The sequence below is a fragment of the Vicugna pacos genome, chromosome X (genome assembly GCF_048564905.1).
Source record: "Vicugna pacos chromosome X, VicPac4, whole genome shotgun sequence".
NCBI classification, from domain to species: Eukaryota; Metazoa; Chordata; class Mammalia; order Artiodactyla; family Camelidae; genus Vicugna; species Vicugna pacos.
In genome coordinates, this window is record NC_133023.1 from 97,961,615 (window position 1) to 97,988,168 (window position 26,554).

Below are 26,554 nucleotides of genomic sequence, written 5' to 3' on the forward strand. Positions count from 1 at the left end.
ATTAAACTTATAAGCTTTTGCATAGCAAAGGAAACCATCAGCAAAACAAAACGACAACCTACACAGAATGGGAGAAAATATTTGCAAATGATGCAACTGACAAAGGCTTCATTTCCAGAATGTATAAACAGCTCATACAACTTAATAATAAAAAACCAAACAACCCAATCCAAAAACGGGTACAAGACCTAAACTAGCAATTCTCCAATGAAGACATACAAATGTTCAATAGGCACATGAAAAAATGCTCAGTATCTCTAATTATCAGAGAAATGCAAATCAAAACTATAATGAGATATCACCTCACACCAGTCAGAGTGGCCATCATTCAAAAGTCCACAAATGACAAATGCTGGAGAGGCTGTGGAGAAAGGGGAACCCTCCTACACTGCTGGTGGGAATGCAGTTTGGTACAGCCATTATGGAAAATAGTTTGGAGATTCCTCAAAAAAACTAAAAATAAACTTGCCATGTGATACAGCAATTCCACTCCTGGGCATATATCCAGAAGGAACTCTAATTCAGAAAGATACATGCACCCAAATGTTCATAGCAGCATTGAATAAATAGCCAAGACATGGAAGCAACGTAAATGTCCATCAACAGATGACTGGATGAAAAAGATGTGGATATGTATACAGTGGAGAACTACTCAGTCATAAAAAAAGAACAAAATAATGTCATTTGCAGCAACATGGATGGACCTGGAGATTGTCATTCGAAGTGAAGTAAGCCAGAAAGAGAAAGAAAAATACCATATGATATCACTCATAGGTGGAATCTAAAAAAAGAAAAAATGGAAAGGAGGATAGGAATGAACTCATCTACAAAACAGAAACAAACTTGCAGACATAGTAAACAATCTTATGGTTACTGGGGGAAAGGGGATGGGAAGGGATAAATTTGGGAGTTTGAGATTTGCAGATGTTAACCACTATATATAAAAATAGCTAAAAAACAAATTTCTTCTGTATAGCACAGGGAACTGTACTCAATATCTTGTAATAACCTTTAATGAAAAGGAATATGAAAACGAATATATGTATGTATATGCATGACTGAGACATTGTGTACCAGAAATTGACAAATTATACACCGGACATTGACATGCTGTAACTGACTATCCTTCAATTAAAAAAGAAAAGAGTAAGTGAATGGTCTCATTTAATCTTTACAATAAGCCTGTGGGGTAGGTACTATTATTATCCTCATTTAAGAGAAAACTCAGTTTTAGAAAAGTTAAATAACACCACTTTCAAGCTCCAGAGACAGGAATAAAATGGAGGTTTGTCTGACAAAATCTTGGATTTAACCAACAAACTGTTAATTTTTAAATGGATAGACTCAAGAGCCTCATGGAAACCATCTAGAAGTAAAAGAATATGTTGTTGGAGCTTGTGTATTGTCAACAAATTTACAGCTAAAACCTGGCATCTTTTAATCAATTAAATCAATTAAGCAAGATCATTTTTTGTGAGATACCAGAAGTATGAATAATGCACTGTGGATCAAGTGGGAAACCTTAGCGATGTCTTTGGAACTCTGAATGTTTTAGGTGCTATAGAAACAACTCACAAAACTTACCAATAACTGTCTTAAAAGTTTTTCTATGTGAGCATCTCCAACAAAGATTGTATCTACGGGTTATCTGTGACTTTCTCCTCTACATTTTCTCTGGCTCCCATTTAGATGGATAATTGGAGTGAGCTGTACTAATTTCTGAGCACTTGAAATGGAATGCCTAATTCAATCATTGTTAGGAGAAATAAGAATAGCCTCCAAATGGCTTGTTCACTTTAGTAGCTATATAGTGGAATGGAATATTTCTCCATTGTTGAACTAGAGTCTTAACTTTTACAAACACCAAATATAACTCAAAACTATTTGCATTTAAGAAGTATGCCCTAATAGCTCTTAATGTTCTGATATGGACTAATCTCCAAGATATCTCAAGTAAAAAAAAGTATACGTAGTATGCTACTATTTATATAAAAAAGAGGGGGCATGCCTGTTTGTATGTGGTGATAAATACATTAGAATCTCTAAAAAGATGCATAAGAAGAAAACAGAAGAAACATGTTCTAGCAATGGGCACAAAAATAATGTTTAAAATTGAAACTTAAATTGTTAGCAAAATGTGCAGAATCACTACACACACACATAATGGAATAGTGAATTTTGTGCTACATTAGACCACTGTATGCTTTCATTCTGTATTGGTTGTTTTTCTTGTGTAATTTAAAAACCCAAACCAACTCTGCTAATTAAGCTCTCCCTGGCCAGGAGCTGACTTGGATCCCTGACAGTCCCTAGTTAAAGCCTAGTTTGTAGTTTTTGACAGCAAACCAAGACCCTCTTGTTTGCTTCAGGAAAACTGGCTGGGTTTAGTCCCTGGCATTATTTGGGCAGTACCCTCATCCCAATAAGTCACCAATCTTCTTGACCGTGACTTACAATTGTGGCAGATTTTTCTTGGTTGCTTTTTGTTTGAGACAGGTAGTAGTAGTAGTGATGAAATTATTGTTAGTTTTAATTTATGACAAATTATCTTGGAAGCAGGAATTAGGTGATATATTGGGATGATAAATTAAGGGCAAAAGCAACTAAATCAAATTCCTTGAATGAATATGTGTTTTGGGAATATATTTTAATTCCTCCATTTATTGCTTCTTAATTAGCCCATAACTCAGAAGGTTAAATACACCATAGACAAGTGACATTTTATGGAAGGACATCTTTAAAATGTGCTTTTTCTGATAGTGGCACTTGATGTGAATAGCATTCAGTAATTTTTTACTTATATTTGTTAACATGTTTGGAAATAGGAAAAGAGGCTGAGTCAGAAACCTTCAGGACTTTTATTATTAAATCCACCTCGTCTCCTTTTCTGTGACTCCTTACCAGAAAAGAAATGGCCTAAGAACTTCCACCTGCCTGATATAGCATTTGTAAGAAGTCTCATAATACTTTGATTTCACAATTACCCCAAATAATAACTTTTTATAACCCCTGCCCCTTAAGGAGCCCAAAACTAAGCCTGAAGGGAAATGACAAACCTTGCCCCCAAAATAAGAAATATTCTTTCTTTCCTCTATATGGTCTAGTGGTATCACTTAACTAAAACTCCTCAGGCTATGACCTTGAGAAACCTAGAGGGCTAAACAGGAGGACTAGAGTATTGAAGGTCACCCCCCTCCCCAGCTACCCAAAAAGGGGAGCAAATATTCATTATAACAGGTAAGTGTTTTTATAATTATGGCAGATGGTGATTGAAGCGAAGGCAATTCAAAAGGGGAGACACGCGAAAGCAATAATTTTGAATGTTTGACATTTGTTTTGAAACTACCTTACTACCCTATACCCTTTACCATCTGTCTGTTATCCCTCCCAACACCCACCTCTGTCTTCCCACAGGGCTCCATTGTCTGCAGTTCCTGTTTCTCAGGGGCGGAGCTGTGGGAGGCAGCCATGGGTGCCATAATAGGCACCTGCGGCCAGCACAATGGGCTGTGGGTGCTTGTGGGAGAGACAGATTGATGTATTGTGCATGGGGGAGGAGGGCTGTCACTTGAATCCATGTGAACCCAGGCTTTAGGGGCAAGGGAGATTGACAGCTTTTGTAGGTTGCATTTCTTTTTCAAAGCTTGGCTTTAATAGACAGTAAGTTTGGGGCCCCAGGCTTTCACTCCCATAATTCTAACAGGGCAATCACGAGCATTCAGCATTTCTTTTTACCCCCCTTGTTACGCATTAAATGATTTCAGTAAAGGAATGTGCAGCATTAATTAGAATTTGTTAGCAGATACCAAGGGGAAAAGTTTCTTCACAACAACTATAGGAGGTGTCATTTGTACAAAGACTTTTTTGTTTTCTTTCCCCATTACATTATCACTGCAATATGTAAGGTAGTGATTCTTTTCATTTAAATTAAGTGGAAAGCTACTAAATCTTGTTTTATTCTCCAAAAAGAATAAGGTCCTTAACACTTATCTTTTAACTTCTTTCATTTCCTAAGGTTGGTGTTTACTTTTGCTTTCAGTCCGACCCATTTACTGATCTGTGTGGTTGTGTATCCAGTTTTGTGTACCATTTAGCTCTTAACAATTACAGGCAACCCACTAACCGATATATAAGGATTGTTTCAGGTGAAAATAGCTACCAGTAATATTGAAAATCACTGATGCACTGGGTCCCCTTTTGGTAATGGTACATTGAGAAATGCCAAAAATTAGACTCCGAGCTGTGTGTCCTAATGTATTTCCTAAAACTAATTTTCCCTTGATATTTAAAAATACCTGAGCCACGACATCAAATTTATGGAAGAATGGGGCAGCAGCCAAGGAATTTTTTTTCCCCATAGAGAACTCATTCCTAAACCATGTCAGTATTTTAAACATCAAAAGTCCCCCTACTCCAAATGCATACAAGATAGCAAGCATCATTTCCTTATAGCTAGTTAAAGTGATCTTGGGTTTCTTTTTGACTTGGTTTGGTTTCTATTTTCTATTCTTTTTTTTATTCCTGACATTTTTGGCTTATTTGAAACAAAACTAACCTCGGATAGGATATCTTGCAAACACTCTTTTTGCAATCTGAGGAACTGACAAAACATTAAAAATTTTTGGTGTGATTTTTCTGACTGCTTTCTCATATGAAATCATTTTGTCTGTGGAAGGAGTTGGAGGCTAATTGAATTAGAATTTTTCCCGTTCAATTGTTTTATTTAAATGTGTTAAGGGCAACAGTGAAAAATATTGATTAAGTCTACCATTATTTCTCAGAAAGAACATATTCCCACACAGTTGTCTGGCTCTGTCTATTATAATAATTTGGTGCAATGGTTTTACAAGTAGTCGGGTGATAATAATTAGGGTGTGCGACACAGAAATTTCAATGCTGGATTCAACATTTCACCATGCAGGGCATGAAAATTGCCGACCGGGGCTAGTCAGCTCTAAGTACTAATTAACTAATTAATCAGGTGCTGAAACCAACTGAATGGAGGATACCAGCCAGACAACTCAAGCCCAAGCAGAGGGTTTTGCTCTTTCAAAGACACTGCAGTCTTTCTTCTTGGTTTTTAACCCAATAAAAAATGAGGGGACAAAATAGGATATGTTGTCCTACTGTCGGTCATTTCAGTCCAAGTTTTTTACTTAGAGAGAATCAAATAAAAACATGTGCCTCTGATAATAATTGTGAGGCACTGGGTACAGGACAACCTTAAAGCTCTGGCAAGCCCGCTATCTCCTTGGCCGTGAACTGTTTCAGGGCTGGGATGTGTGGGTGTGTGCAGGGGGAGGAGGCTCTGTCTTCTTGGAGTTTTCTTCAAATACAGTATTTTTTTCACATAGGAGAATAAGAAACCTATTTCTCCTTTTGGGCTGGTTTTAGGTCTTTTGCCTCATCCCTCGTTTATGTAAATGAGGAGAGTCCAATTACACATATGGAAAAAGGGTTTAATGAATCGTGAAAAAGCCCGGTTTGCACAGAAAGGGCACAATCCCCTCTTCTTCTTCTTCTTCGCTTTTATATTTAACTTAGAAACATGTATTTCTTTTAAGGAAGATGATAAAGCTTAATGATTAGATCATTTTATTTTATATACTAAGTTTCATACTTGGGAATTATCACACATATTTTGCTAGAAGATTAAGTTGCCTTTATCTGTGGAAGGCTTTTTGAAGACTTAGCAAATATTCTACAACAAAAATTGCAAAGCTCTAAATTTTCACAAATTAAAAAAATTATTACTTTAGTTCCTCCCATTTTTGATGTTATTCTTAGCTCAGTGGTAATTTTTCTTCTCCTAACACAGTTTGGTCTGGAATTGTCTGTACTGAAAAAGGAGTGCATCATTACAAGGGGTTGTTGTTGAACCCAAGGAAAAGACTTATGTATCACATACCGTTTTAGCTTAATTTTTGTATTATTATGGTGTTTTAACTAGCCAGAATTTTTAGGGTGTTGTAAATTAGGTAAACTTTTTTCTTTCCTGAAACGCACTGAATTTTACACTAGAGCAGACAATCCCGCGTTTGGGATTTCATTTTCCTATTTTCTTTCCCCTTCTTCAAACTGGAGTTTTCAGTAGTTGAAAGCAGACCACGTAGAAAACCCCCCAACCCTTTTTTTTTTTTAATGACAGAAAACCTTGAAAGAATACTGAGAGGGAAAAAAATCAATGCCGTTTCTGACCGTTAACTCTTAGAATTTGGTAAGTGTAGCCCGGAAGAGGTGCTTTACAGGAACAGCAGTAAAGTTCTAAATCACGACTGGAAGTGCTTTCCAGCGACCTAATCCAACAACCTTGTTGGGCACTTGGGGAAACTGAGGCCCAAGAAGCGGCGGTTGAGGGGGAAAGGAGGGGATGCTTGATGTGAATTTTTTTTTTCCGTTACAAAATTACTGCTTCGATCCACGGAAAACACTTCTCCTGGGCACCTACTGTGTGGAGGGCACTGGGATTCCGGGTGCCTGTCTATTCACGAGGGCCGTGCTCTTTCCACTCTACCCCCCGGCCTTCCCGGATCGGCGCCCTGGATGTGATCGACACCATGAAGTTGCCCCATAATCCTCTCTGGCAACATAGGATGTAAAATTTGATCAGCTCATTGGATGAAACCGACAAGTCTCAAAAATGTGTGAAAAGGGGGCCAAGCGCTAGGCAAGCGCCGCGCTGAGGCAGCGCTCCAGCCGGCCCCCCTTCCGAGTTCTCGGTGCGGCAGCCGCCGCGGAGCGGGGGTTGGGGCCGAGCTGCGGGGCCGCGGCGGCGGCGACTGAGGAGACTGAAGCGACTGAGGCGGCGGCAGCGGGGAGGCCGCGGCGCCATGGGGGGGCCGTAGGAGCGGACCCCGGGGCCGGAAGGGGGCAGCGAGGCGGCGCCGGCGGTTGCGGAGTTATCTCCGCGTCGTAGCCGGGGGCCGGGCCGGGCCGGGCGGGGCGGGGCGGGGCGGGGCGTGCACCAGGGCCGCGGGCGGCGCGCGCCGGAACAGTTGGCCTCAGGGCCCCGCCGCCCGCGCTCCCGCCCGCCGGCGCACGCGGAGGAGGCGGTAGCGGCTGAGGCGTTGGTAGCGGTGGTAGCGGCGGCGGCGGCGGCGGCGGCGGCGGCAACGGCAGCGGCCGCAGAAGGAGGAGGGGAGCTCGAAGCAGGAGGTGAGGTGGAGGTGGAGGAGCCCGAGTAGGCGGAGGAGGAGGCGGTAGAGGAGAGGAGCGGCCAGAAGAAGGAGGATGGAGGAGCAGCCGAAGGAGGGCGAGGCCGAGGTCGAGGAGCACTGGTTCTCTAAGTGGGAGCGCCAGTGCCTGGCCGAGGCCGAGCAGGAAGAGGAGCTGCCCCCCGATATGCAGGAGGAGGCGGCCGCCGATGCGGCGGGGCTCAAGAGGGAGCAGCAGAAGCTGTGGCACCTCTTCCAGATCTCAGCCACTGCCGTGGCCCAGCTCTACAAGGATACGGGGTGCCAACAGCCAGGACTCTCCATGTGGGACCCCTTCCAGAATGCGGCCATGGCCGTGACCAGCCTCTACAAAGAGAGCGGAGATGCCCACCAGCGAAGTTTTGACCTGGGCATCCAGGTGGGCAACCAGCGTCGCATCAAAGATGTGCTGGAATGGGTGAAGAAGGGCCGCAGCACCATTCTCCGCGAAGATCTGATCAGCTTCCTGTGTGGCAAAGTGCCCCCCGCGCCCCCGCCGCGCAACCCGAGGACGCCCCCAAAGCCACCCGCCGGGGCCCCCGGCCAGGCCGCGGCCACTGAATCGGGCTCGTCAGTGGACGTCGACCTGCAGCCGTTCCACGAGGCCATCGCCCTGCACGGCCTCAGTGGCGCCATGGCGAGCATCAGCGTGAGGTCCGGTGCGCCCGGCTCCCCGCCTCAGGCCAGCGGTGTCGCCAGTGGCGGCCGCCGAAGAAGTAGCTTCCTCGAGGACGACTTGAACCCAAACAACGCGGAAGAACTGGCCCTCCGCCTGGACAGTGGGGGGACCCGCAAGCGCCCCTCGGCCCAGTGTGGTGACAGCGACACGGACTCCCCAACCCACAAGCGCAACCGAATGGCCTAAACTGCCTCGTTGGTCGCCTGCCGCCATGTTGCTTGCGAGCCAACCCGGCCTTCAACGTGCTTGTCAGAAGGGTCCTCGAGACGATCTCTTCCTTCTCTAAGTTAAACAAAGATTTCTATCAGTTTGCCACAAAGAAACTTTAAAAGTATTCAAGAAGAGGCCACATCTGACTCTGACTTTCCCAGAAATATAATACTAGCAGAGAACAAGTATTATGTAGTAGTTAGCAAGACCATTAAATGCAGAAGTATCCGGTCAAGCGGGAGTCTGGTTTCTCTTGTTCACAGTTATCAGTTATATTCCTTAGCATCTAGCACAATTGCTGGTGCTCAATAAATGTTGTCAAATGAATAACTGTGACCTTCTTTAACAGTCTTAAAGGGGAAGGACTAGCAGGTGTTTACTTGGTTAGAGGATACTTGGGTCCTTTATTGTTTGGTTGGTTGTTTAACGGTTTTTTGCCAGTTCAGTTATATTTTATCAAAATGTAAAACTTGACCTCTTTGTGAAACCTGGAGTCTTCCGTTTTTGCCCCACTGTACCAGGCATCTAATTTCTAGAAAGAAACTGCAGGGTGTACATGGTGGGCTGATTTTTCTTTTTTAAATATTTTGATGATTATGTGACGGGGTAAAGAGGTGCTGTGATGGTTGGGCAGGTAATACTTGAAAATTGAGTCTATTTAATGTTCTTTTTAAGAAAGTTAAGCCAACAGTCAAGATCCTGAGATCAAAGATGGCATTCCTGGTGGCCTAGCGGTGCTCCTTTTTCTTAAGGATATAGAAAGTTCCTTTTTTCTGAAGTTATATCTTTTTGGTAACCTCTTTTTGAAGTGGAAACAAAGTAGAATGAACTTCTGGGTTTTATTTAAGGGTATATAGCAAGATATAATTAAGATAGCTTGACCTTTGTATTAAAAGAATCAGCAGTAGATAGCCCCACAGATTCACTGCTTGATTTGGGGTAAATCACTTAATGTCTATTGACCTCAGTTTTTCATCTGTAAAATGGAACCGTGTGTCTCCTAAGGTCATTGCGAGGATAAGGTGAAGTCCATATTTCAGATATCTAGCACAGTGTTTGGCACCTAAAGATATCCAATAAATGTTCTCCCTTCTCTTTAAATAATAAATCAGTAAAACATTAAAATCCACTATATTTTAGAAAAAGCAGGAAAATAGATCAATTTAGAAATCAGAAAGACTCTCTGGGTTTGAGCTAGAAACTACTGTTATATAGTTGAAACTTTCCTAAATACCCCAGATCTTGTATTATTTATAAATGTGTTTAGCTCATGAATACTCAGGATCATCACTCTGGATATTAAGGCAGACTTGTCCCTAAACTTGCCTGAGGGATGCACCTTGCAGCTGGAGCAGTGAAAGATCTACCTCCTCTGGCCTGAAAAAATAAGAGGAGGTGGGTAAGGGTGGAAAGAATTTGGAAGTGAAAATCCTAGGAACACCTAAAAGGCCACAGTTGGTTCTGAAAAGGAGTGAGGTGGAGTACAGGTGACGAAGGGGTTGGATTGGGTGGTGTGGGGGGTGGATGAGATGAAAGTGAGGTTATAGAAGGGATAAGGGGAAGTTAAAACGTCCATAACTCCCCAGGCTCTCCCAAAACCAGTGCATAAAATTGTAGAGGTAGATGAGTAATACCTTGCCTTTAGGTTCATATCAAAGAGTTGTTTCTGTTTCATTAGTGTGGCCTTTGAAATAGATTTGTAATTGACCAATGCGTTAAAATAATAGAACAAAATTAAGTGAATTCCCTAGTAGGATAAAAACTTGCTGTTGAGGCATTCCACTAGTATTTACTGAAGCATTGTGCTAGGCCCTGAAAAGGGATGTTTAAAAAAAACATAAAAACAATCCTTATCCTCAAAGAGCACATCCTGGCTTGAAAGATAAATTAACATAGTCAAGAAAGCACTTCTGATTGTATGCAAAGCACCCAAAGTTTATGCAGAAGAATTCAGAGGACAGAGGCCCTCCTTGTCAAGAGGGTCACAGCTTCTGGAGGAGGTGGCATTTGAACTGGGCCCGGAAAAAATAGGTAGGAAGGGAAGGCCCAGGGGATACTAACAGGGGAAGGCTACCTAACAAAGTTTGAGAAGGAGGAAAACAGTAAAGTAGGTTCAGGGGATCACAGGTGCTGGGTAGGGGAGCTAAGGGCCAAGTACAGAGGGTCTCAAATGCCTAGCCCAGTGCTTTAGATTCTATCCTGGGGCAGAGGGTGATACCACCCAATGTGTGCTTTAGGAACATTGGTCTGGCAGGATGCCTGGTTGTCCTGCAGCGAGACACTGGAGCAGGGGATAGCCGGGTATCCCTGTTGGATGCTGTTTACTGGGGACTTGCCATTTGGTTAACCAAGTCTGTGGAGATGTTTAACTTGACCACGCTTTCTCTGGAAAGCCAGCCTTTGCTCATTTACACCCTCCCACACATCAAACCATACCAGGTAGGAAGTACCTTCAGTGTGTGTTCCACACTGCTTAAAGGCTGAGAAAGCCTTCAATTTGAGCTGCAGAATCTCTTGGAGGGCTAGTCTTGAAGAAACAGAATAGCCATTCCTTGTATCTTTTTTCTGCTGCTTGTGTTTGAGAGCCCTCCTCTAGTGGACTCCCTGGGGCATCTCGGGCTTCAAGACTAACAGAGCAACTGCAGCCATTTTAGCAGATAGGTACAAAGAGTTGTGAGAGGGCACGTCCATATGCGGGCAGGGACCTCATCTTTCCTGTTCCCTTCTGTACTCCTCAGTGTCTAGCACCGTGCCTGCTCCGTGGGCACACAGTAAGTATTTATGAAATGAGTGGACGAGGAAGCCCTCATCCAGACCCAGTCATAGCTATTCTCCTCCCTTTCTCTGGTTACCTAACTGCCCAGGAAAGGCACCTGAAGCCCATACTCTAATTTCTAGATGGTTCTCCCCTGCGTGCCTTTTCCCAACTTAGATTCAGCATTTTGTGAAGTGTGGTCAGTCCTATGACCACCTCCCTTGAGAATCCCCTGAGTTGCTTGTGAAGCTGGCAACTTCAGAACTGCCCTCCAGGTGAATGACAGTTTCAGTGGGCGGCTCCCAGAAGTGACCTCCTATCAGAAGGAGGCCTCTGTGATTGTGATGTGCAGTGAAGCCTGAAAGCCCAGTGACCCCATTGTGAGATTTGTGATTTGATTCAAGGGGCTAAGTTAAAATTGATCGCTGTTGGTAAACTTTCTGTGCTGGCTTAAAGTGAATCTCCACAATTTGTATATATTATCTTTTTCATCACTTTGCATATTTCATACTTTTTTTTTTCTAGGAGCACAGATGAGAAGACTGAGGAAAAAACTTGTTATTAAAGTGAAATTTCCTCATTTTTATCCTATGGTAGGCTGAGAGAAGGCTCTGATTTCCTAACCTCTAGCTGAATGTTTTAGCCATTAAACCACTGCTTCCTAATCAAAATTATGAACTGCAAGTTAGGAGACATTGCACTTAGATCACTTTGCCTTTTGTGAAATGATGATTGAGTAGAGGTCAGGGGAGGACTGGTTGTTAGGCAGCCTTGGGTTTCAAGGAGGTTTACAGACCTCTTCCAGGAGTGTGTGCACAGTGGGATCCTCCCCAAATTTAGAGCCAAGGAGGACCTTAGAAATCATCTAGGGCAGGGTTAACTATTCGGTTTACAAATGGTGCAACTGGCCTCACCAGGGAGGGCTACAACGACTCATTGGTAAGACTGCCACCCCATACCAGGTTCCAGTCCACTGCTCACATCGCTGTACCTCCCTTAGTTATTATAATTGTGTCTGACCCTTTAATTACTATGTTGGTGATCAAGTGGAGCTAGGAAACCTGTACTATTTTGAGGGCACTCTGGCACGGGAAGCACACTCTTTACTATGTTGAGGGAAACTGTTGGAGCTGTGCATTCAGGGAAGGTAAGTCACCACTGCGCTCTAGCCACCAGCCAAACTGGACCACCTGAAGTCTCCTGAACTTACCATCTCTGGCCTCTGGGCCCTTTTACCTTATTGCTTCCTTGGTCTCTCATGCCCTGCCTTGAACTCCTTTTTGCCTGTTTCACTCCTACTCTGCCTTTAATGCTTACTTCAGGCTTTACCCCTTTTTTTGGTTACCTTCCTTGCCCTTCCAAGTTGGGATTAAATGCCCCTTCTCAAGTTCCAACTTTGGACTTACCACTATGTTTGTCAGTTTATGCCTTTGCCCCACTAGACTGTAAACCATCCCAGGAGGGGGTCTTCTCTAGGAGGTGTGGAAGAATCTCCACTACTGCCTGTGTAGGTTGAAAAGACATATTCGTCCTTCCACCATACTTTTATTTTTTTTAATGAAAGAATTATTTTTGTCATAAAACTATATTGTGGGAAGAAAAGCTCAAAATGAAACTTCAGACAAGCAGTTTTATTCTATCAGGAATTAAATGTGCTTCCCCAAAGAAATGTAGCATATAAAAAGTTATCAATGTTCTTTCTCATTTGTAGATATGATTGTAGTGTCTCAGGCGTCAGTGGCAGGCACACAGGATCCTGGCTTAAGCCTTGACTTTCCCAGTAACTGACCTTGAACGAGTCAGCCGTTTTTTGCTTGGTATATGAAATAAAGGAGTTGGTTGTATGTTAGAGTTAGTTGTTAGTTAGATGGTCTTTAACGTCCCCACAAGCTCTGGCCCTTTCTGATCTGTGATTTAATTCAGTAGGCAATGGTAGTGATAACCTGCTTTCTGTGATATTCTCATTTCTGATTATCTGGTGTCTGACCAGTTGAGGTCTGCAAGCCCCTTGAAATCGGGACCACCATGTTGAAACACTTCCAAGCCAGGAGACCCACCGGTGCTAATGGCGTGGACCCTTGTAAGATGGGAGTGTGCGCTCACAGAGCAGTCTTACCTTTTTTTCTTTTTTTTCTTAATTTTTTTTTGGGGGGGATAGATAATTAAGTTTATTCATTTTTAGTGAAGGTACTGGGGATTGAACCCAGGACTTTGCGCATGCTAAGCAGAAACTCTACCACTTGAGCTATACCTTCCCCCCTTACCTCTTTTTATTTGGGTTCCATCTTCCTTAGGAGGTCAAGAAGTAACAAAACAAAACAAAAACACAATTTTGAATGCATAAGGGATATATTACAGTCAAGTGCCCCCTTGTTTGGGCACTTTTCTTTCTCAATAATGGTAAGTTGAGCAGGAGGATGTTACACAGAGAGGTGAGTTCATAGACTCATTGGGGGACCTGGAAAGCCTCTGAGTCCACATGTCCCAATTCTGGTGAGAACAGGAGACCATCCTGGATACATAAGCTGCTCTCCTCATCTTAAAGATCTTTTAGGAGAGTCCAAAGCCTTCCTCCAGAGCTGCCAGGCAGGTCTTTCTGAAGACAACCAGATTCCGTGAACACAGCCCGGTGTGCTCGCTCTCCTTCTGCCTAACTGCCGACGAGCTGGCTAACCGTCTCAGTGCGGCAGTCCTCCTGCGTTCGTCGAAGCTCTCATCTCCAAACCGTGGCTCTGGGCATTTAAACAAAATCTACTTCCTTTAACTTTTTCTCACCTTTATTTTTTCTGTCTTTTTTCTTCCTTTCTTCTGTTTTTTGTTTTTTTGTTTGTTTGTTTGTTTTTTTGGCTTTTCCAGCCTCCTGGTTGGATGTCATACTTTGTGTTTCTATGATTCCTAATGCGCTGCCCCAAACCCCACAGACGGCACATATTATGTGGTATGTCTTACAGTTACTCTCCTATCCCCGACAGAGACCCTGGCTGCAAGTTTCTCCTTCTTTATTTTTTGAAATCCTAGACTTTCTTGACACCAGTACCCAATTTTGTGTTGAAGTGTGAATATTTTAAATTGGAAGCTTATGGGAAAGTTTGGGAGAAACGTTAGATCATTAAGAAAATCATGTGCCAAACCACGTGGGAGCCTCTTAAATACAACTTTGGTGGTCATGACCCTGGCCAGAGGGGGAAGCCTGTGATGTCACCCCTTCCCTGAGTCCCAGTTTCACGGATAGTATCTCTGAATGGAATTGTCTGAGGGAGATTGTTCCTTATGAAAAGTTCACATGATGGAGTTTGAAGAGCTTGTTTCCCTCAGAGCCCAGCAGGACAGAGTGGTTTGGAATGCAGTATTCAGTGTGTTCTGTTTGGCTGAAAGCTGTCACAGGGAACAAGTACTTAGCAAACAGCATGAACAAGGATTTGAACTAGAAAACGAGAAGGGCCTTGACAACATTGTAATAGTGGCTTGTCTCCTCAAAAACTGCTCAATGGTACACAAGGAGGTGATAAAAAAGACCAGGAAAATACATAAATAGATTTGGGTCTCATTCAAAACAACCCAGTGTAAGAGTGTCCTAATATGGGTCAAGTTTGAAGGAGGGTTGCTGGGTCCTTGTGACCATCTCCATTTTATCTGATTGGATTTTTGCCTCATTTAAGGCAACAGTCGCGGACTACGTTTCTGCCTACCGGATGTGCACACTGCCTATTGAAAATAGATCGATCAGTCAACTGCTTAGTCTATTTTCACAATGCCAAATGCTGCCTGGGTTGAATGTTTTTCTCTTTATATTTCACTGAATTAACTGAATAGACCTGTTGATACCACTTTAGGTTTTTCATGTTTTAAGAGGAATTATGTACAATTTAAGAGGGCTCCCTTTTCAGTATTTACATTCCTTTTGCTTGAAAATTGGTTCTTCCCATTTCTGTCTTTTTTTAATCTAGGTATAATTGACAAATACAATCGTAAGATATTTAAAGTGTATAACATGATGATTTGATGTATGTATACATTAAGAAAGGATTCCCCTATCTGGTTAATGAGTTCTTCCTTTTTCTTAAAGTCTCTTTTTAAATGTTGGAGGCTCTGTTATGAGGCTGTCCCCAGGGGCCATGCCACAGGAGCTCTCCTGCTTTAGGTGAAACGTGTAAAAGAAGATGTTTGTTAACAATGAAGGTTAAATTTACACCTAATTCTGCCCTGAAGCAGCTAGTTCTCTAGCAAGGATCCAGTAGTTGCAATATAAAGGGCCAAGAGATCACGGTATCCACCCTGAATACATGTTAATAGACTCAGTGGAAAGCTTTAGGGTTGTGTATGGACATACTCTGGTTCATTGACTTCAGTTTAAAAAGAGATCAAATCCAATTAGACAACCTCTTCCAAATTCAATTCAATTCAGCAAACATTGTTAGGATGCGAGGCACTGTGCTACCTCATGCAAAGCAGTTGGATTTTATTTTACCTTTTCAGTTGTGGCATCATGTCAGCACAAGTTGGTAAATATTGAGGTTTCATTGTTTGGGAACTTCAAGGATGCCTTTTCTTATTTATTTGTAACTCTTGAAAAATTGTATAATTCTCTTCTCTGTTTGGAAGGCGTTTATCTGGAACTCCTACTCCTAGCTTGGATATAGACTCTGATATTTTGGAGAGAAAGATGCAGTCTTGCATCAATGCTTTGTGTCATAGTCCTTTGGTTTTGGGGGTCCTGCTGGCCTCAAGAGGAGATGGTAGAAGTGCTAGTTATTAGCATTTAGGCTGTTCGAAGGATAGATTCTTTTCAGGGGCGGGGTCCAATTTTAGTCCAATGCAAATATAATGCAAGCCACATATGTAATTCTAAATTTTCTAGTAGCCACATTAAAAAAGAAAAAGGTGGATTAACTGTAACAATATATTTTATTTAACCCAGTATATCCCAAATATTTTCATTTCAGCATGCAATCTATAAAAATGACTAATGAGATATTTTATATTATTTTAAAAATCTTGTACTAAGTCTTAGAAATCTAGCATGTGTTTTATATTTACAGTGCATCTCAAGACAATCTTCACACATTTCACGTGCTCACACAGGCACATGTGGCTAGTGGCTCCTTTATTGGACAGTACTGTCCTAGATGGACTTAGCCTTCAGTTGAGATGAAGGCTCATGTTAACTCAAGTACACTGATGTCCCTCGAGGGATTTAACAATAGGGCAATACTGAGCTCCATCCAGAATGGGAATCCCTGTTATCGGATCTGAGATCACCCACCACTTTGCTTCAAGAATAGTAATTACGATTCTTACACTATGTACTGATTTTTCTATTTTTCCAAAAGTGTGCGTACAGTCAGCTGTTACTCCATGGACTTGTCCTCTAAATTATAGGATTCAATAAGGAGGGGAACACCTTAAAGCTTGAGGTAGATAGGGCACAGAAGAAAAAGGAACTGCTTCCCTTAACAGTAAATGTACAATTCTCATTCCCTTTTAACAGTAGTTCGTAGTGCTTCTTTTTTGTACTTTTTTTTTTTTTTGGTGGAGGGAGGTAATTAGGTTTATTTATTATTTATTTATTCTTAGAGGAGGTACTAGGGGTTGAGCCCAGGGCCTCATGAATGCCAAGCATGCGCTCTACCACTTGAGCTATACCCTGCCCCCATCATAGTGCTTCTTGAGTAACTATTGTGTGTAAGGAATGTGCTAGATGCTGTGAAGGATATACAGTGATGACCAAGACGTGGTTCCTGACCTTAGGAACTTAGCGTATACTCTTGTGAGTGAGGCAGTACACAGGTATATACACACACGTGCATGTACATACACACAAGCATATGCACAAATTCTAAGATAAACTAAATTTACTTGAGTGCCATTACTAGAGGGATACCACTTGAATTTGGGGCACAGACCAAGAAGAGACTACAGTGGGCCTTAAAGGATCAGTATTTTCAAGTCAGTTAATCTAGTGAGTTACTCCCAACATATTCTACAAGATCAAATTTGAAATAGATCCTAACAGAGTTGAATTCACCGGTCACGTGGAGATTTTCTGTACACATTTCCCAAATGGAGTCAGTCTGGAGTGAAGCTATTTTTCATTCCCACAACGTGCCCCTTGGTGCCAGTATCAGACACTCCACATGGGCTAAGTTAGCTTCAACCTCATGTGGCTTTTCAGATGTTACCTGGCTGCATTCTTTTCCTTTTCAAGCCAGGGCTCCAAACATGGGCTATTTGATTAAAATTATGTTATTTGTTGGACCTAGAGAACATCATACTAAGTGAAGTAAGTCAGACAAAGACAAATATTACATGGTATCACTTACATGGGGAATCTAAAATATGATACAAATGAACTTATTTACAAAACAGAAATGGACTCACAGACATAGAAAACAAACTTATGGTTATCAAAGGGGAAGGGGGGATTAGGAGTTTGGGATTAACAGATACGAACTACTATATATAAAATATGTAAGCAACGAGGATTTACTGTATGGCACATGGAGCTATATTCGATATCTTGTAATAATCTATAATGGAAAATAATCTGAAAATATACTGCAGAATCACTTTGCTGTACACCTGAAACTAACACAATATTGTAAATCAACTCGACTTCAATAAAAAAATTATGTTCTTTGATGTGGGACTTTCCTGTTATGAAGCTACTGACTGTCATTTCCATTGTCAGCTTTGGAAGGGGGAGTAGAGGGCATTTAATTAATTGTTATTATTAATTATCAACTTTATTTGTCTAGCATTTTATAGTTTATCAGGTGTTTTCCCATAGATGATTACATTTGATTCTCGTAGCCTCTTTATTTGACATTATTACAGGTAAGGAAATTGAAGCCCAGAAAGATATACTGACTTGGTCACAGTCCTTTGTCTAGTAAGTGGTGGAACTGGATTCAATCAAGGTCTTCTGACTTCCTGGCCGGTGTCCTTACCTTGCCCCTGTCCTGTTTTTCTGCTTCCCTCAAGTCCTATCCTTCAAGTGCCCAGAGATAAGGATATGCAAGCTAGCTCTCTCTTAAGCAACTGAATGAACAAAAATCCAACCACTAACAATAGATAAATTAGAGAGGGAGTATCCACATTGTAAAACAATATTCCTTTGGTTCCAAAAGTGAGCTCCACTGGAGAGATTAATATATAATTTCATTTACAAAAAAAATAATCTTACATCCAGCAGCTGAAGAGGACATTAATTAGGCAAGGTAAAATATACATAGCTCCGTGAGGCAGGTCATCACTTGACACTGGCAGGAGTAATTTCTTCATATTACTCAGTTTTCTATTTCCAGCAATGTGTTCTAACCTGAAACCTCTGAAATCAGTGCAGAATTTCAAACTGAGTAGTTTTTTTTTTCCTGGTAAAACACTCTTTTTTATACTCAACGAGTTTTACAGGATGGAATGCACTTTATTTTCCAAATCATAAAAGTAGAAACCATTGCTCTGTCCTTAGGAAATTTTGCTTCTAGTTCCTTGTTTTGTTTTTGTTGTTTTAAATAGGTCTCAGCTCTTTAATTGGAGGTTCCCAGAGAAGTTGGCTGTGGCTCTTGCATACCAGGTGGAGTGTGTTTCTATGAAATGACACTGAATAGGAGTCTGGATCCCCATCATTTATAGATATGAGCTAGTTCCTTGTTTTGGTGAAACTCCTTTTAGTTCTCTTTTCAATGGTGTTCTGAAGAATCATCAGTCTTAACAATGGCGTGGAAGAATCAGATCTGACATACAATGCAACCAATTAACAAGAAAACCCTAGAAACAGCAAAACCTACTGGCATGAGTCACAACCTTATATATTCCGTATCTTATTACCATTTGATATACATTGAGATGAGGCAAATAAGCAATTTTAATGGGAAAGAAATGAAACTTCGGCTGCGCTGTTGACCTATAACGTAGCAAAAAATGTTATTCATTTTCTTCCAAACTACAATGTTAAGGTACGGTTTTCATTGACAAATAAAGATCAGCAGATGACTAAGACAATTAGGGGAAGAAATGTACTGTTAAAATGATATATGGTTGGATTTCGCTAAATGCATATGGTTATCTAAAAAGAGCCCTCCCAGTTAAGATTGAGTACAGTCAAGCCTTTTCAAATGATAAAAGGTGAAGTGCTGAGTAAATATTTCTGGGGAGTTTCTGTTCTGATACTAGAAGGTTTGAGTGCCATTTTGACTTATTAGTAGCATTCCCTAGCAACGTTCATCTCCCAGACTCAGAATTCCTGGAATGATTTTAACTGAAATTATAATATTTTTCTGCCCACAAAAAGAAAGCAACATGTTTAACACAGAGGGGACTGTGGATTGAAGTTAGACTAAGTCCCAGGAATGTGCCCTGTGATAACATGATACCTCCACTTCAAGGCATCTGTTTATTGCTGAAGGAATTCCACATAAACTGAGACTTATGCACAGAATTGTGTAGGAGAAGGAACCTGGACCAGGATTCAGGAGACTGGGTTCTCCATCTTGCTCTGGTCCTAACTAGCTCTGTGATTTGCCTTCTCTGGACTTTAGTTTCCTCATATATAAAATGAGGGGAGGATTAGACTCAGCAATATCTTTCTTTTTTTCCACCAAACTGCATTGAAGTATAGTTGACAAAATTGGAAAATATTTAAAGTGTACAACCTGATGATTTGATAGACTTATACATTGTAGGATTCCCTCTCCCTACTGAGTTAATTAACACTCCATCACCTCACATATTTACCTTTGTGTGTGTGTGTGTGTATGAGAGAACATTTAAGTTTACTCTCTTAGCAAATCCCAATTATATAATACGATGTTATCAACTCTAGTCACCATATATCATGTTTTTTTTTTTAATCTCTAAATTCTGCCTCTTTGCTTCCATGCTACTGCACATGATCCATATCACTGATTTGTTGCTCATGTGATGAACAGCTCCTCAGGTTCACAATTGGAGTAAAATGTTACTTTAGAGAAACTTGCCATAGTAACTGAATTTCCATTGAGAAAACAGAACCGTGAAAGGGCAACATTTCCTATGTAGTTTTCCCCCCCAGATGCCCTTGGACTATGCAGCACTTGCATGTATTAGTGATGCAAATCTGGGAGAAGAACAGGACCAAGATGTTATGACCAAGACACTTGATTTGCATTGGAATGCCTCATGTAAACAGCACATCAGAACTCACGAAGTGGCATTTGGCTTGAACTCTCCGAAAGGCATGCCAGTCTACAAAGAATCCAAATGGCAATGTTGGGATGAGAGCCGTCCATTGTTCTTCTCTAAGTGCAACTGGATACTGAATCTGAAGAGATTGGGAAAAAAATATGAATTTGATCATTTAACTAAAGTCACTTCCTTTCTATGGGCACCAGTGACCTCATCTGTGATATGAGGGCATAACACTTGGACATAGACCTTGCAATTCAACATTCTGTGTTTCCATTTGGATTTTTCTTTAAAGAAGTGGGTTTAAGGCTTGCGTGTTGGAGGGAAAGGAGAAAGCAACTTCTAAGATGAGGAGGAATGCTGAGAGAATTAAGGTTCAAAGATAGACTTCATTGCCTTTGTAATTTTGTCCAATGCTAGACCCGCTCCCTGTCCTTTTCCTCTCAGGTTAAAAGACAGATAAAGGTGATGGAAACTGTATGTCATCATGTGTCAGTGGCATATTAAACCAGTAAGCGAGAAAAATGCGTATGGGTATCCCCTACTTTTTGAAAGTTCACTTTATGCCACTTCCCTTTTTCCGCTTTTACCTGTTGTTCCTAACCGAAAGAATTCTAAAGAGGATTTTTGCTTTTACGAAAAAAGCTGAAAAGCGAAAATAGCATTTAGGGTTTGTTTTGCAGCAAGCAGTTTACAGAGCAGTGAGAGCGGCCCCGCCAAGCTTCTTCCCTGGGAACCACATTCAGCATCTCAGCATCAAGCCTCAATTGCTTTGAAGTGCGTCTGTGAGCATCTGTGCTTTATCTGCATTTTTTCTGTACATCCCTCAGACAGGTGTGTCCTGAGGTAACTGCTTCTTCACTTTACACCATTTTGGCTTATGGAAGGTTTCATAGGAACACTCTACTTGCGGATATGGGGGAACCTGTACTGGCTTTTGAACTCCTGGTTCCATCACCGTCTTCCCTTTCCAGCCTTTGGTCATCTCAGTGCTGTCTTGCAAAACTGGCACAAAGATCAAATACATCTTCATGTCTCCTCAACACTTTCCTTTTGGAGGGCAGGATGCCGGTGATATGGGGGCAAAGTGAAAACTGCTAGTACGTGACGGGTTTTATTTATTTAATTTAACAAAAACTTATATAAAAGAAAATTTTTTGCCAGATATTCTTCTAAGAGTTTTACAAATATTAACTCATTTAATTTTATAACATGGATTATAAATTGGGCCTAATACTGTCCCCTATTTAACAGAGGAGGAAATTGAAGCACAGAGAGGTTAACTACATTGTCTAAGGTCAAACAGCTAGTAACAGCAGAAATTAAAACCCCAAAAGTCTGGTTCCACAGTCCATGCTTTTAACCTCTATGTGCATAGGACACTGAGCTGCCTGGTACAATTCTGCAGGCGCTCACTCCGCAGGTGCAGCAGGTTTTGTGAATACCTGGCAGACCTCGGCAGTTGGGACAGGTCCCGTGGCCTCCTCAGTTCTGTCAACCTGACTTAGATCTAGATCCCAGGAATGTTACATTTCCCCAACCCTGGTCAAACTCTTTCCACCCTTCACACATCGCCATGGTGTGGTCTCTGATCTCTGTCCCATAGGTTTTCCCAAGTTCTCTGACTGTATCTACAGAATATCAAACATTCCCTTTCGCCTGTTGGTTTCCTCAAGCCACCAAGAAATCGAATGAGGAAAGACCAGCTATTGTTTATTGAGTGCTTACTACGTGCCACGCACTGAGATAAACTCTTTGCATGCATTGTCTCATAATCCTCCCATTAAACCTGAGATGGCTTCTGTTATCCTCATTTTACAGATGAAAAAAACAATGCTCAATTACTAATCCAAGGTCACACTTTTAAGTACCTGGTAGAGCCAGAATTTTGACTTGGGTCGTATCTGATCCAAAGCTGTTGGTTTGAGGTATTTATACTGCTTCCAGCATTTTTCTGGGACTACCCTCCCAATACCCCAGGTACAGTCTACAGCTGCTTGTCCACATGATTACTGATATGCCAGATTCTGCCTCACTGGGTCGTAATTTTAATACAAGTGTACCATTTTCCTAGAATAGCACAAACTGGTTTTGGATTGTAAGGAGCATTTGCCTTGCCCACCAGTGGATGCCTTGTGTAAGGGATCTTCATAAGCGCCACCTTGTCTTAGAGAAGTTCTGGAAAGAGACTCTGAGAGGATTTAACTAGGCCAAGGGGATTAGGACAAGTCATACCTACATCATACTCCTGTGGGCTTTTTGAATGGAGAACTTGGGTTTTCTCTTGGAATGGAATTGGAGAGAAAGAAAATAAGAAAATCAGACTGTTGTGAAGCAAATATAAGAATTGTTATTATAGCACGTGGAAACACCTCTAGGGCTTGTGATTATATAATATTCCCAGATGTACTTTTGTTTTCCCTTTTGGAGACTTAATGATTGCTGCTCTCTCAAATGGAGTTTGGTTTCAAAGCAACTGAGATGACATTAAAGCTATGGATGATGCTGAAATATCCATACAAGATGCCTAAATTAACTGAGCCAAACTTTAAAACCCATTTGACTTTAGTAATCTTTGTAACTCAAGTGACACTCTCAATCAGAATGGATCCTGGATGCCTCAGGTCTGACTCTAATTGCCAGTTAATAAAAATTCCCGGGTATCCTTAATCAGCCAATTAACTGACCTAGCAATTATAATAGGGAAAGAAGGTGGGAGGGGTCGAGACTGGGAATAACAACTCCATCAAGGTGGAGTAGAATTCTTCAGAGGTTAATGGTGGACACCCTTTAAAATAAAGGATTTTCTTTTACCTTGACTAGGTTCCCGTTTTTCTTCCCTTTCTCTCTTCCCTGACATTTGTAATTGTTGGAACCCCTAATTGGCTGATTAGCTAATTGAGAGAGAGAGAGAAAGAGAGAGAGAGAGAGAGAGAGAGAAGAGAGAGAGGCTTAAAGATATGAAGAATGTGTATTTTAAAAAAATGTTTTTAAATTCTCTGAAATAATATTTGTGTGAAAATAATTCACTGTGGGTTAAAGGTTTATTATTGTTTCAAATTTAGAGCATCATTTTTTTTTCCTGGAACAGTTACTTATCTTCTAATTTATGAATCTCATAACCTTAACATGTAAATTAAACTTGAAATATAACGTGAAAAGTCTGACATTAAGGAAGCCGGTTATTTTTCACTTGAACATATCTTCATAAAATTTTTAAATAACAGTAACATAGGAGCTGTCCTTATTGAAAGAATATGTTATTGGGGCAGAATTATATTTTTATTTGTTCATTTACCGTTTGATAAATACCCTCAGATGCTGATAATAAGCAAAAGAGTTTAGATAAAAAGAACTGTTTTTGCTCCAAGAAACTCAGCTTGCTGAGGTTTTCCTTTACAGATGCAAGCACATGCTTAAAAAATATGTTTGAAAACAGTAAATGATGGAAGGCCACCAGAGGATGCTCAAGGTGGAGCTGCTGAACCTGGTGGAGCCCCAGCCCCAGAGTTGTACATGTTGCCTAAGATTCACGAATTATACGTAATACTTCAGTACTTTCATCACTACTCCTCTAGACTTTGGTCACCAGGCTATGGAAATGGAGCACTTTGGGGTTGGAAGGAACCTTAGAGATCACCTAGGTCTACCTTCTCATTGAACCAAAGAGGAATCAGAGACCCAGAGAGGGGAAAGGACTTGTCTAAGGTCACAGGACTTTTTCTGGGTGAGCTGGGAGCGGGTCTCCAGATTCCCAGTCATTCTTTCCTCTCTTCCCATCTTGCCCTTATATAAATGATACCAAAGGCCAGAGGGCAAATGCCAACTGCCATGTTCTGTTAAAGACTGTTTTCATGCGAAATCTGTTGCACCCCAAGTCTGGTAGCCTTCATTTTTTAACCATCCCTCAATGGCCAATTCAGAAAACATATGTCTTAGTTTTATTCTTATAAGTCCCATCCCTCTTTCACTAATGTATTATTAACATGTCTTCTTTCTGTTCTGAAATGTTCTTGGGGGAGTAACTGTGTCCTGAATTTGGAAGTGGAAACGACTGTAGGATCTATTCCTGTTAATCTGATGGCCTTTCAGTTCGCCAAGATTCTGCTTAAAAGGATTGTTCAAAATAGTTCTTTTCTAATGCTGTTAAAAACTCCACTCGGCCTTATAAGATATTCGTACCTTGATTTTTATTGTCTTTTTTTTTCCGGGGGGAGAGGGTGTTTGTTTTTTGTTTTCTCAGCTTTTTGTTGTGTTTTGTTTTCGGTCTTCAGGCTTTAAAATTTGTGTAAAGACTTCTTATTTTTCTTACTGAGGGCTAGTTTCACTTGAGCTTGTAAATTGCTTGTAAATCAAGTTCTGATTAGGAAGTAATATATTCATCTGTAACTCCTGCATAAAAGTTATTCAAGTATTGTGACAAAATAAGTGTTGTTTACTTTATACATTTTCTGCAAATTCTAAAGATTTCGTCTAACTTAAAGGCTCTCATGGAATCTTGGGGATTGTGGCTTGCCCACTGAGAGTATAAAGGCTTGCTAAATTAAGTTGATTTGCCTGTGAAAGAAATGCTTCCATTATTCATGTCAGAAGCCTGTCACATCAAATTGAGGGAGTGGAGAAAACCCTTTTTTATCAACATTTTGAACCAAGAAAAACCAACCATTGAGGGCCTGAATTTCAATTGGGGAAAAAGTCAGGCTGAAAGCAGGGTTCAAAAAAAAAAAAAAAAAAAAGGCTGGGTATTTGTCTAATGTTGAAAATCAGTAGAGGAGATTGATTTAACTTTGGCTGAAACTTTTTATATAGACAGACAGAATGAAACTTCTTAAAGCAGCAAGTAGTACATACAATCTTGGTGTCTTTCATGTGTAAACTTGTCAAAAGTAGTTAAGCTTATTCAAATTTAAATCTCCTTGAATTTCTATTCTTGGACTCTTAATTTGTTTATTTTAAAGGATTTAGGAATGCATTTCTTGGGGGTTACTTTTCAAACATTGGTGAGTGTATTTTGTTTTTCAAAGTTCAAGATTATAGGCTCTGCTGTGTGATTAGAAGTTGTATTAATAAGAGAAGGAAGACAGGCTGGTCAAGGACCAGCCCTCTTGTTTGTGTCAGGTATGTGGGCATTTGTGTCTGTGTGGATGTATTGTATACATGTATGCACACACACACATACATAACTTCCAATGAAAAACAGGTCATTAAGAGAATAACACAACTTGGAACAGTAAAGGGAGGACCATTTCCCAAGGCAAAATAGCCTCATGCAGTATTAGTTTAGGAGGATTGTCTTTTATTTGCTAGAGCAGTGGATTTTGTTAAATGTTAAGTATTTGAAAAACAATTATAATATAGGAGACATTATTTGATTATTTATGTAATGAAATCTGATGCTCACTCTTCTGGGGCAATACTTGATTTCTGTTAGCATATACATTTCAAATGATTGCATGCCCCAGTAAAATCAATCAGAAGAACAGTTTCTTATTTTTGCAGATTTAATCCTTACCAACCCTCTTTTACCTTGAATATATTTCTGCCATTATTATCCAAGTAATAGTCTTCAAATGGTAATTTTAATCTGATTTAAACAAGACATCTGTTGGGCTACTGAAAAATGTGGACCATCATTTTCTATATTTCTTACATATATTTTTGCAGATTTATACTTAATTATGCACCCCAAAATTGCTCAAAAAATGAAAAATTGGACAATTAAAAAATTGGAGAATTTAAACTGCTTGAAAGTATTCCTGCTTCCCTCCACCCCCTTTAAAAAAAAAATGAAGCCTGAAATCCTGTTAAAGAATGAGACTGAATCTTTTCCCCTTTTCTGGTGGGAGGTTCTGCAGCACTTCAGTCTTAAACTGAATTTTAGGCTTAATTGATATTTGTGTCTCGTGGAAATAAGAGTTGGCTTGTGGTGTTCCGAGGACAAAAGTAATTACTTCTCCGATTGACTGCAAATATGTGCAGGTTGTAGATGGGGGAGCAATGAGTGAAATAGAGAGGCAATTGTACTGTGAAGGACTGGAGAAGACAAAGATTAATGGTGAGTAGAATTGTATTTTGGTGTTCTTTCAGTAACGTTGCAATCTCTCTAAAAGTGAATGCTGCTAACAAGGGACCTATGGGGCAGGGGGTCGGAATAGGGGTGGAGGTGGGCCATGTGTTGGGGGCTAAAAACCGAGAACCCTGTCATAGTAGGAATTGAGTCTCTAGCTTACGTGTATTTACAAAAGTACAAAACAAAACAAAACAAAATAATAAAAAACAACCTTCTGATTGGGCTTGTGCTATTTTTAGATCATGAAACCACCACAGGTCATTCCTATTGTGCAAAACCCCGGTGTCTATTTGCTGGCTGTTCCCAGCTATCAGAATATAGATGATTGTCTGGTGAAGCAATCTAAATGGGCGTGCAGCAGGGGCTGAGGATGGCAGTAGTGAACAATTCAAGTTTTTAATTTTTCCCTTGGGAGGTGTTAGCGTTTTGGGGCAATTTTCAAATGCTGGTAATGTTATTTTGTAATGAATGAAATTTGAAGTATG

At 40.8% G+C, this 26,554-nt stretch overlaps 1 protein-coding gene across 1 annotated transcript; it reads left to right on the forward strand.

The window, feature by feature from the left end:
• Window positions 1-7,114: 7,114 nt before the first annotated feature.
• HAPSTR2 (HUWE1 associated protein modifying stress responses 2) lies at window positions 7,115-8,569 on the forward strand. Its single transcript, XM_006217379.4, has one exon. The coding sequence runs from the start codon at window positions 7,231-7,233 to the stop codon at window positions 8,056-8,058; it is 828 nt and encodes a 275-aa protein (XP_006217441.1). The 5' UTR covers window positions 7,115-7,230; the 3' UTR covers window positions 8,059-8,569.
• The last annotated feature ends 17,985 nt before the right edge of the window (window positions 8,570-26,554 follow it).

Bases quoted from the DNA above. Each gene is read 5' to 3' on its own strand.
- HAPSTR2 (XM_006217379.4), top strand. From the start codon at position 7,231: ATGGAGGAGCAGCCGAAGGAGGGCGAGGCCGAGGTCGAGGAGCACTGG.